This window comes from Triticum dicoccoides, chromosome 2A (assembly GCF_002162155.2).
Source record: "Triticum dicoccoides isolate Atlit2015 ecotype Zavitan chromosome 2A, WEW_v2.0, whole genome shotgun sequence".
NCBI classification, from domain to species: Eukaryota; Viridiplantae; Streptophyta; class Magnoliopsida; order Poales; family Poaceae; genus Triticum; species Triticum dicoccoides.
The window spans coordinates 12,180,379-12,193,088 of record NC_041382.1 but is presented as its reverse complement, the minus strand read 5'-3'; the positions used below and the strand labels follow the sequence as shown (position 1 = coordinate 12,193,088).

At 46.0% G+C, this 12,710-nt stretch overlaps 1 protein-coding gene across 3 annotated transcripts; it reads right to left on the bottom strand.

Annotated features, from left to right (window-relative positions):
• Positions 1 to 384: 384 nt before the first annotated feature.
• LOC119352738 (disease resistance protein RGA4-like) lies at positions 385 to 6,475 on the bottom strand. Of its 3 annotated transcripts, none has more exons than XM_037619323.1 (3): positions 5,552 to 6,475; positions 961 to 3,104; positions 385 to 828 (listed from the first exon to the last, which is right to left on the bottom strand). In XM_037619323.1, exons 1-3 carry the CDS (start codon positions 6,370 to 6,372, stop codon positions 812 to 814), a joined length of 2,982 nt encoding a protein of 993 aa, XP_037475220.1. In that variant the 5' UTR covers positions 6,373 to 6,475; the 3' UTR covers positions 385 to 811. The 3 variants fall into 3 exon arrangements, with proteins under 3 accessions (XP_037475220.1, XP_037475219.1, XP_037475218.1); XM_037619322.1 differs by having other exon boundaries at positions 385 to 836; positions 5,552 to 6,474; XM_037619321.1 differs by lacking the exon at positions 385 to 828 and having other exon boundaries at positions 859 to 3,104.
• Positions 6,476 to 12,710: the final 6,235 nt, after the last annotated feature.

Here is a 12,710-nt window from a genome sequence, read left to right as displayed (position 1 = left end):
TATGCTATCCAGAAATTCTATATCATTTTCAATTAGTAATATGTCATCCACATATAATATTCAAGTATCCCTTTATGCTATAATATGCTATCCAGATTTAGGAGCCATTCACATGATGTGAAACCCTGTGTGTCAAACCATAATATTGATTTTACACAAGTACCCGCACTTCCCCTAGTCTGACTGTACGCATCTACGTAGTTCTTCTGCCTGCAAGTTGTGCAATGCATTTTTTGAATTAATAAAAGCACATCTGACATCAGGTTTCGCATCAAACGAATATATCCAAGTAAATTTACTAGAAAGATCAATAAAATTGATACAATACATTTATCCTCCGACAGACTCGGGTGCAGAATACAAATTCTTTAGGCCGCCCTTGGATGGAGTGTAATCTAATATAATACAGTTGTATCAGTTTTACAAGTGTGTCTTACCGGATTAGAGTGATTTCCGGCACAAAACGACGAACGTGCAGTGGCGTGTATATTTTACAGGTGTATCCGAAGGAAACATGATAATCCAAACGCAGCCTTAGGAGACATTATAATACATGAGTAGAAATGGGGCAAGCAAAGTCGTTGGCCAGTTGGTGTGCACAACCCCGACAGAAGCATCTGTCAAGCTGCATGGTGGAGATTTATTCACAAACTGAATTGACTGGACAGCCTGAGAAGAGGGGTGTCCAGGGCGCCTGCGCCGCACCTCCTTCTTATGTCGAACCTTACTAATTGTACCCTCATGTTGGGCTGCTCAACGACAGATGAATGTATATATGGAGAGAGTCCAGTTTCACATCTAATGTGGTAAATTATGTATCTTCGACATCTGAGGCCCTTGATAAAATAACAAAGATGGAATTCAGAAATTAGAAATATGATATTCTTCAGTCATGCAGAACATGAATAACGTTAGTGAGAACTAAACAACGCCCGGCAACAATATGAGAAAGGTGCAAACCTGGTCCACTGCAAACTTGAACTTGATCAAACAGAGAGTGAGGTGTTGGAGATTGCTCGCGGGAAGCTGTGACTTGACAAGACCTCTGCAACCTCGTTTGCGGAGTGTCGGTGTAACAACTGTTGTAGACTTTGCGGGAGGCAACATATTTCCCCGACATAGTTTTGGTTGGATCAACCACCTTTTCGAGCAAGATAACCCTTGGCCTCTTGGGGTGCTTCTTCAATTCATTAGAATCCAGAGCGACTTCCTCAAGAGCTTCAAATGATTCCACTTTTAGGTCATCAGAAAGACCCACTAGATCTTTACAGAGCAACTGGAGTGAAACAAGACGCGGCAAAGCTCCATGATCAATTATAGGGAATCTGGGTTTTTCGACCACAAGGCAAAGCCGTTGCAGGCTTGGGAAATCCCCAATGTCCATATTTAAATCGGCGAGATCGACTTCAACCAGTTTGAGACAAACCAAGAGCTTTAGGTTGCCCAGACCTGCTAGAAGTTCAGACCCCTTCAGATTAGTATATGTAAGGCACAGCTCCTTCAGACCACGCAGGCCCATAACAAACTGAGGTAACTGATTCAGGCTGCCTTGCAGTTTCAGTGAGCTAAGATAACCACGCTTTCTTGATGTTGCAATTGTGCTGTCACCTTGATGGTGATGAAGCAAACCTTTGGAAAAATCATTCAAATGAAGTGATAGGGAACGGGCGCCTACTGGAGTAGCCATACCAGCCTGAGCAAACTTGTGAATGGCCTCTGAAAGTACGGCGTAATTGCTATCTGTGCTAGGGATCTCACACCATATCTTGACCTTTGTCAGTTTTTTCATATGAACCATCAGTTCCGGGAATCCAGAGTTGCTGTCTACAACAACTCCTGCCAGAGTCTGCAAATTAGTTTTTCCTTGCAGGAATCCCGTAAGGTTCTTGCCACTAATCTTTTTTAGCTTAATCTTTCCATAAAGGTGTGCAAGGTGGGGCAGAGTAATAACTTCCATGGGCAGTGTCTCTATCTTTGTCTTCCTCAAGTCAAGTGTCTCTAAACAATGAAGCCTTTCCATTTGAACTGAAAGATTGCTAACAGAGCTCCCCAGTGTCAGATATTTGAGATGCAGCAGCTTGTATATCTGCCCCAGATGTTCTTCATTCAAAACACTACATTCTTTTAGATCCAACACCCTCAGCAGCTCAAAACTCGTCAAGTCTGGAACAGCTTCTTCTACACTCCCAAAGACTGTTAGAGATCTGGGGCGCAGCTGCTTGCTGGCTGATCCCGAAAAGAAATTATCAACCTTTTTTTTGAAAGACGAAAAGATGTTGTGCAGGCGGTCATGGCCAGCTGGACCGGTACCATCTCCCTTGTTGCCTGCTGTGCCATTTGTAGCGTTCTCAATAATGAGGTGACGGAAGTTACTTCGGTTCTTAGCGCCAAAAGATGTATCAATGAAATTCGAAGCCATGGACTTGTGTAGCATGAACTGGTGCATGATACCGTGAGGTTTGCACGTCTTGGCTTTCCCATTGTTGCTTGGATCGACAGGACGAATGATATTCCTGTCGATTAGCTCATCCAATTTCTTATTGGCAATCTCTTGGTCACCATCAATGTATCCTTCAGCTAACCATCGGCTAGTAAGAGTTTTCCTGCTGACTGGGCGATCATTTGGGAATGCACTTGAGTATAGTAAGCAGGTCTTGAGAGAATTGCCAGGCAGACTGCTGTAATTACTCATAAGAACTTGCCCTAGTTTTGTGAAGTGACCATTCTTGTTCTCGTCCATACGAGAACATAGGTTCTGGGTCATTTCTTCACAGAGATCCCCTGTCAACTTGTGACCTTGCAAAGCTTTGGCAACACTAACAAGAGCGAGTGGGTGACCATCACATCTGTTCACGATTGCAGTTGAACCCCTCTCCAAGTCAGGTGAGCATCCATTGACAAAAACCTTCTTGTCTAGATAAGCCTTGGACTGTTCCGCACTAAGAGATCTCATACTGTAAACATAACCATCAGGCAAGCTGCAGGCATTAGCTACTGAGGTCACAGTCGTGGTCACTAGTATTCTGCTCTCTGTTTCATTTGGGAAGATGGGTTTTATTGCGTCCCAGATCTCCATCTTGATGTTATCAATTACAATTAAACACCTGTTAGCAAAATGGAAAAATGCAAAGTTAATATGCCGGTCATTTGGAATTGGCTTTGTAGTTAAGCAAGTCCCCTGTTTTGGTTTAAAAAGTCCCCTGTTTTGGTCCAAATTACCAAGCCAACTACTCAACATGAGGGTAACAGGAGAACAATAGAGCCGTTCAAGCATGGCTGCCTATTGGTGACTACGCCTACTGAATTCTTGAGAGGACAAGTATCTTTGTTATGCAAGCACTCTACTGGAAAAAATGAACCAAAAACTTGATTGGCTAAGTAGGTCTCATATTTGCAGGAAAATTCGTACTTACCATACTTTTTTTAGCTTTTACAATTTATTAGTTGTAGTACAACCAATTGAAAACTCTACAAATGTTTTTTTTTAGAAAAGGAGGATGACCCCCGGCCTCTGCATCTGGGCGATGCATACGGCCACTTTATTAATTATTAACACAAAACCTTACAAAGCCATACAACAGCAAGACTAAAGCCACCGTCTAAGCAACAATTGTCGCTACACCTATCCAATTGATGAAGGGGCGCAGATAGTCTGGGCCTAATACCAAATAGACATCGCAGCCAAACCTAAACATCTAAGACCTGAGGTCCCAACCAGGACGCCTGCCGGGTATGGGGCACCTATCAGTCCGGCGCACTCCTCAACCTATGAGGCCGCCGCAGCCACCTGCCACAAATCCATCTTCAGAGCTATACTGTTGTGTGTACCGTGCCAGGTCTCTCTGCCATCGACGCCACCACGACGCCCGACAGCGTCGTCCTCCTGCGCGAGTCCATCCTCCCACAGCGAACTCCGAATCTGCACTGCGCCACGCCGTCAAGATCCGTCGCCATCAGTGTGTAGGATGAAGAACCGCTCCACCAAAGAATCCGTCCTCTGGTCCCTCGATCACGTGTGTACCTCCAAAAATGACGCCCCCAAGGGAGGAACGACACCAGAGCGCCGCCGTCATCCAATCATCCGATCTAGGGTTTCCCCCGGAGGTAGCAGAGAGTGGCCTTGAACTTCTCCACGGCGATGCCTTCAAGAAGGGACGCAGATAGCGCCGCCATCGCCGGCCTTAGCAGAAGCCGAAGGCAAGTTTTCACCCAGATCAGTTCGAAGGAATCCAACTCTCGTGAACGGGCCACCATCACCACCAGCACCACCAGGCAGACCCTGAAGTACCGGCAGATCAGCGAGCCACCGGCACCACCGCATCCAGATCGCCGGCCACGCAGGGCCGCCGCCATCCCCCGCGCCGTCCGGGTCAGAGACGGAGCCGCCGACCGCGCACAGGGACCGCCGCCACCTGCACATGCCGGAGCGCCGCCGAGGTCCCAGCGCCCGCCACCGCTTGCCGACGCCAACCTCCGCCCGAGCACTGGCGCCACCGTGGAGCCATCAGATCGGGGAGGGAGACGTCGCGCGCCGACCACCCTCGCGGACCCCGCCGCACGCCCGAGCGCCGGCGCCACCGCGACGCCATCAGATCGGGAGGAGGAGGAGCCCGCGCCTCGCCGCCCCGCGCAGACCACGCCGCCGCCATCGCCGCAGCGCCACCAAAGGGGAGCCCCGCAGATCCGCCGGCGACCCGACCTGCCGCCGAGCCGAGCGCCACCGCGAGGGCCGGCCGTCCCGCACCGCCCAGGAGCCTCACGAGGAGGGAGGAAGCCCCGCCGCCGCCGACGCACGCGCGGGCTTTGCCCGGCGGCGTCCCCTGGCGACGGCGAGGGAGAAGGACGGCGAAGGAAGGGAGCGGCGGCGGCGATCTAGGGTTCCGCCCGGGCCGCTCGCGGGAGCGGCACGGGGGACTTGGCGCGGCAAAAAAAAAAACTCTACAAATGTTAAGAGTTGTCTATTTTTAGTAAATCCCTTTGCAGGTTATTTCGAAGTTAATTTCCAGGGAAACTCATTTGCGACCAATGCCGCCAGAAATAGCCCAATGACAGCGTCAATCACTACGATTGATGCGTTTGATATTAGATAGTCATTTTGCCAGTGAAAAACTGATACTTGTACACTTGCAAAACAATAGGTACTGTGCATGCCTAATCAGGAGCAAGATACAAACTGAATGTTAGAGTTGAGCTAATGTACTATACATTTTTAGGCGTACTGATTAGTTCATGAAACTACTTTTAACTAGCTGATGCATTGGTTTTTGATTTGAGGCGGATAGTTGATGCATTCAACTTATGATACCATAGCCAAAAGATTCTTAAATGTATAAGATTTGGCTAAACTGATGGGGAAACATCAGCAATACTGATGGGGAAATATCAGCAATACTGATGATACTCAAATTACTGGCACAGTATGAAAACTACAAATGCATAATTGACGGATACATGCGTATCTAGACAAATCTAAGACAAGTAATTTGGGACAGAGGGAGTATAATTGACAGATACAAATACCATAGCTGGGAACATTCGGATCGGCACTCACCTCTTTGTCCGGAGAAGAACACTGACATGCTGCTGGAGCTGTCGGAGTTTCAGTGGCACGGACTCCTGTGCTTCTTCTCCGAGAAGCCCCTCAAGTATGGCCCTCAAGAGCGCCTCCTTGGCAGCGACATCGTGTTTGTGCTTGGACGCCAGAGTCACCCAGGCACGGCAACAGAATTGCTCGGCGACTTGAGGGCAGTTGTACACTTCCCATGCCAGTGCCGTTTTGCCGGAGCCCCCAAATCCGACGACGGAGACCACCTTCAGCTTCCTGCGGCTAGCTTGGCCACCGCCGCCGCCGCCGCCATCAACTAAGGACTTGCAAAGCTCCTGCTTTGCTTCCTCGATGCCCACCGCAGGAGAAGCCCCGTAGGCGCCCGGATTCTCTGGGTCAAGGGGGTTGTCGTCCAGGTTCGATTCGGCTGCGGCGGAGCCAAAGTCTGCATTGTATCTGACCTTTCGCTCATGCGCCGCATCCAGCGCCCGCTTGAGTCTCGCGATCTCATGGCAGAACTTTCTTGGATCGCGGATCTGGAGCTCCCCCTCGCACGCGGCGCAGGGAAGGAACCGGTCCAGGCAGTCCTCGATGTTATGTGGCAGAGCACGGAACTCCTCCATGGATAGGATCTCCACCGCACTGGGCTGCCCCTTGTGCGAGATCTGAACCTCCATGGATCCGCAGATCATGGCGAGCTCTCGATGCAGGAAACCGATGTCGCCCTCCAGGTCCTTCAACTCCTTGTACCTCTTCTCTATGACTGTGAGCAGCTTCGACACCACGCTTTTCGTCACAGCGCTCACCACCGCCACCGCCACTTCCATGCCTACGCTCGCCGGTGATCCGCTCGCTCCTCCAAACTTGTGGTTTGGTGACTATGGCTCTGATTGTGGTGTGCTCACCAGGTTGCTGCAGTGGCCACACAGGCACACCAAGTAGAGCCAAACCACTTCCACCCACAAACCCTCCGTGAGAGATGACCGCACCTACTACTCAACTACTTCCTCTGTCCGAAAATACTTGCCCAATAAATGAATATATCTACATGTATTTTAATTCTAAATACATCTATTTATATCCATTTTAACGACAACATCTATTTATATCCATTTTGAGGACAAATATTTCCGGACGGAGAGAGTAGTTAAGTCTCCGGCCACCCTAAAAGCATGGGAGACAACAATCGGCTATAAAGAGTTTTCATGTTATGTATGGCCAAGTTAATAGACGGCATTTATAATATTATATTTTAATTAGCATAAAAGTCTGTATGTTGTAACGGGAGAAGTCAATACGAAACACCCCTTACCCAATAATCATGACTCAAGAACATAATAATCACACCTCATCAACATAATTTTTTCCCTATGATGTTTTGTGGAGGCATGCATGTGTGGTTATTGATGATTTCTTTTGTCTTTACTTGGATTTTGATGAGGTGTTCATTTGCAACATGTATTGGCCTCGATACAGAAAAAGACGGATGGTGCACTATTGACTAAGACTACATCATAAATAGAATTTTAAAAATATTAAATAGGTAAAATAATCATGACTCTAGACCCTAATAATCACACCTCATCAACATCAACTTTCTTTTTTCCCTGCTATGTTTCGCCGAGGCATGCATGCGTGGTTATTGATGATTTCTTTTGTCTTTAATTGGATTTTGATGAGGTGCTCATTTGCAGCACGTATCGGCCTTGATACGGAAAAAAGCGGATGGTGCACTATTGACTAAAACTACATCATAAATAGAATTTTAAAAATATTAAATAGGTAAACTAACACCGTATTCAGATTGTCACTAGTAGAAAACAGGGCTATGATCCAGGCCGGCTCAGCCCATTAGTCCCGGTTCAGTCTAGAACCGGGACCAATGTGGGCATTGGTCCCGGTTCGTGAGCCCAGGGGGCCGGCCGGGCCACGTGGGCCATTGGTCCCGGTTCGTCTGGACCTTTTGGTCCCGGTTGGTGGGACGAACCGGGACCAATGGGCCTCGCTCCTGGCCCATCACCATTGGTCCCGGTTGGTGGCTTGAACCGGGACCAAAGGCTTCCCTTTAGTCCCGGTTCATGTCATCAACCGGGACCAATGAGGTGCCTATATATACCGCCTCGCGCAAGAGCAGAGCACAGTGCTCTGTTTTTTCTGGCCGAGGGGGAGAGGGCTTTGTGGTGCTCTAGCTCACCTCCTATGCACATGAGGTGTTCGATGGAATGCCCGAGCCACACTACTTAAGCTTTCTCCTCTCGATGATGATGAACTTCTATTAATTTGGACACTTAATTATATATAATGCACGCAGATGAACCGGCAATGGATGTACGGTGACAGACACACCCGCGAGTACATTAAGGGCGTGCATGAGTTTCTCGATGCGGCTGAGGCAAACAAGCAGAATGGTTTTATGTGTTGTCCATGCACTGAATGTGGGAATACGAGGTCTTACTCTAACCGGAAAATCTTTCACTCCCACCTGCTTTACAAGGGTTTCATGCCACACTATAATGTTTGGACGAGGCACAGAGAAATAGGGGTTATGATGGAAGACGGCGAAGAAGAAGAGTACGATGACAACTATGTGCCCCCTGAATACGGTGATGCTGCAACGGGGGGAGCTGGTGAAGATCAAGAGGAACCAGACGATGTGCCCAATGATGCTGCCACGGGTGAAGCTGCTGAAGATCAAGAGGAACCAGACGATGTGCCCGATGATGATGATCTCCGCCGGGTCATTGTCGATGCAAGGACGCAATGCATTAGTCAAAAGGAGAAGCTGAAGTTCGATCGTATATTAGAGGATCACAAAAAAGGGTTATACCCCAATTGCGAAGATGGCAACACAAAGCTCGGTACCGTACTAGAATTGCTGCAATGGAAGGCAGAGAATGATGTGGCTGACAAAGGATTTGAGAAGCTACTGAAAATATTGAAGAAGAAGCTTCCAAAGGATAACGAATTGCCCGACAGTACATACGCAGCAAAGAAGGTCATATGCCCTCTAGGATTGGAGGTGGAGAAGATACATGCATGCCCTAATGACTGCATCATCTACCGCGGTGCATACAAGGATCTGAACGCATGCCCGGTATGCGGTGCGTTGCGGTATAAGATCAGACGAGATGACCCTGGTGATGTTGACGGCGAGCCCCTCAGGAAGAGGGTTCCTGCGAAGGTGATGTGGTATGCTCCTATAATACCACGGTTGAAACGTATGTTCAGAAACGAAGAGCATGCCAAGTTGATGTGATGGCACAGTGAGAACCGAAAGAAAGATGGGAAGTTGAGAGCACCCGCTGACGGGTCGCAGTGGAGAAAAATCGAGAGAAAGTACTGGGATGAGTTTGCAAAGGACCCAAGGAATGTATGGTTTGCTTTAAGCGCGGATGGCATTAATCCTTTCAGGGAGCAGAGCAGCAATCACAGCACCTGGCCCGTGACTCTATGTATGTATAACCTTCCTCCTTGGATGTGCATGAAGCGGAAGTTCATTATGATGCCAGTTCTCATCCAAGGCCCTAAGCAACCCGGCAACGAAATTGATGTGTACCTAAGGCCATTAGTTGAAGAACTTTTACAGCTGTGGAATGGAAACGGTGTACGTACGTGGGATGAGCACAGACAGGAGGAATTTAACCTTAAGGTGTTGCTGTTCGTGACCATCAACGATTGGCCCGCTCTCAGTAACCTTTCAGGACAGACAAACAAAGGATACCACGCATGCACGCACTGTTTAGATGACACTGAAAGTATATACCTGGACAAATGCAGGAAGAATGTGTACCTGGGCCATCGTCGATTTCTTCCGACCAACCATCAATGTCGAAAGAAAGGCAAGCATTTCAAAGGCGAGGCAGATCACCGGAAGAAGCCGGCCATGCGCACCGGTGATCACGTGCTTGCTATGGTCAATGATTTACACTACGTAATCTTTGGAAAGGGTCCCGGTGGACTAGCTGTTCCGAATGACGCTGAGGGACACGCACCCATGTGGAAGAAGAAATCTATATTTTGGGACCTACCCTACTGGAAAGACCTAGAGGTCCGCTCCTCAATCGACGTGATGCACGTGACGAAGAACCTTTGCGTGAACCTGCTAGGCTTCTTGGGCGTGTATGGGAAGACAAAAGATACACCTGAGGCACGAGAGGACCTGCAACGTTTGCACGAAAAAGACGGCATGTCTCCGAAGCAGTATAAAGGTCCTGCCAGCTACGCTCTTACGAAAGAAGAGAAAGAAATCTTCTTTGAATGCCTGCTCAGTATGAAGGTCACGACTGGCTTCTCATCGAATATAAAGGGAATAATAAATATGCCAGAGAAAAAGTTTCAGAACCTAAAGTCTCATGACTGCCATGTGATTATGATGCAACTGCTTCCGGTTGCATTGAGGGGGCTTCTATCGGAAACGTCCGATTAGCCATTGTGAAGCTATGTGCATTCCTCAATGCAATCTCTCAGAAGGTGATCGATCCAGAAATCGTACCAAGGCTAAGGAGTGATGTGGCGCAATGTCTTGTCAGTTTCGAGCTGGTGTTCCCACCATCCTTCTTCAATATCATGACGCACGTCCTAGTTCATCTAGTCGACGAGATTGTCATCCTGGGGCCCGTATTTCTACACAATATGTTCCCCTCTGAGAGGTTCATGGGAGTCCTAAAGAAATATGTCCGTAACCGCGCTAGGCCAGAAGGAAGCATCTCCATGGGCCATCAAACAGAGGATGTTATCAGGTTTTGTGTTGACTTCATTCCTGGCCTTAACAAGATAGGTCTCCCTAAATCGTGGTATGAGGGGAGACTGACTGGAAAAGGCACTCTTGGAAGAGACTCGATAATATGCAGGGACGGATATTCTTGGTCTCAAGCACACTACACAGTTCTATAGAACTCTACCTTGGTGACCCCGTATGTCGATGAACACAAGAACAGTCTGCGCTCCAAACACCCGGAGCAGTGCGACGACTGGATTACATGTGAACACATCAGGACTTTCAGCAGTTGGTTGGAAACACATCTCAGAGGTGACAACACTGTTTGTGATGAGTTGTAGTTGTTGTCCAGGGGACCATCTTTGACTGTATTGACTTACAAAGGATACGAGATAAATGGGAATACATTTTACACGATCGCCCAAGATCAAAAGAGCAACAACCAAAACAGCGGTGTCCGCTTTGATGCAGCAACCGAGAGCGGAAAGGACACATATTATGGTTACATAGTGGACATATGGGAACTTGACTACGGACATGATTTTAAGGTCCCTTTGTTTAAGTGCAAATGGGTCAATCTGTCAGGAGGCGGGGTACAGGTAGACCCACAGTACGGAATGACAACAGTGGATCTGAAAAATCTTGGGTACACTGACGAACCGTTCGTCCTAGCCAATGATGTGGCACAAGTTATCTATGTGAAGGACATGTCTACCAAACCGAGAAAAAGAAAAGATAAGGAAGCGAATACATCATACGATGAGCCAAAGCGCCACATAGTTCTTTTAGGAAAAAGGGACATCCTGGGAGTGGACGGCAAGACAGACATGTCTGAAGATTATGAAAAGTTTCATGAAATTCCTCCCTTCAATGTCAAGGCTGACCCAAGCATCCTGATAAACAATGAAGATTATCCATGGTTACGGCGCAATAAGCAAATGACACAAGCGAAGAAAAAGTGAAGACTTTCTCCCGCAACTATTATGATGATACCATGCCAAATTTGTAACAGACGAACATGCTAACATTGTCCGTTTTGTACATGCACATGCTATGTGGGTGAAATTATGATACCATCCCAACTTTCAACTTTTTCAGAGTTCATTTGAAATGCTTTCATGTCTTATGGTTCGAAACTTTGATACTTCGAAAGTGATTGTCCATTTTGTACACGAAGTGCATCACGTTTTTGTCGTAACCCTCTCTACTTTTTGGAACATGCTATGTGGGTGAAATGATGATACCATGCCAACTTTCAACCTTTTCAGATTCATTTTGAAATGCTTTCCAATTTCAGAGTCATTTAGCTCAAAGAATGAATTAATAGCAAACAGAATGAACTACAAAACTTTTATGAAAATAAAAACAATCAATTAAAATATTATGTTATGATCAACTAAAATAAAACTATAATATTCTTCAATAGCAAAAAGAATATAATTTTTGTGACCTAAAATCAAACTATAAGTATTTAATTGTAAGTATAAATAAAAAATAAATAGCAAAGAAGAAAAAAAATTCTATTTTTATAGTAAAGTTATTCATAAACTAGTGATTCACACAAATTTTTAAAAATTCAAATTTAAAATATTCAAAATTTAAAACTAATGGCTCTAACAGAAAGTTTATAATTTTTGTGACCTAAAATCAAAAAGAAATCACTAAAAAACTATAATTATTTAGTTGTAACTATAAATAAAAAATAAATAGAAAAAAAATTCTATTTTTATAGTAAAGTTATTCATAAACTAGTGATTCACACAAATTTTTAAAAATTCAAATTTAAACTATTCAAAATTTAAAACTAATGGCACTAACAGAAAGTTTATAATTTTTGTGACCTAAAAGCAAAAAGAAATCACTAAAAAACTGTAAGTATTTAGTTGTAAGTAGAAATAAAAAATAAATAGAAAAAAAATTCTATTTTTATAGTAAAGTTATTCATAAACTAGTGATTCACACAAATTTTTAAAAATTCAAATTTAAACTATTCAAAATTTAAAACTAATGGCACTAACAGAAAGTTTATAATTTTTGTGACCTAAAAGCAAAAATAAATCACTAAAAAACTGTAAGTATTTAGTTGTAACTAGAAATAAAAAAATAAAAAACCAAAAAATGTAGAAATAAAAAAGAAAAATCCAAAAAAATGCCTCCTACTGGGCCTCCACGGCCTGAATACGACTAGAAACCCTACATGGGCTAGGATTCAGGCCCGCAGAAGGCCCAATAGGCCCACAGGCAGTAGCAAGTTTAGGCCCGAAAGCCTGCATTAGAGAGGAGCTCGAATGGGGAGGCACACCAGCGCTTATAAACCAGTGCCGGCGCCCTTCAGCTAGCGATGTGGGACTAAACTTTTGGGCGCGGGGCAGCACAAGGCCATTGGTCCCGGTTGGTGGCACCAACCGGGACTAAAGGGGGCATTGGTCCCGGTTCGTGGCACCAACC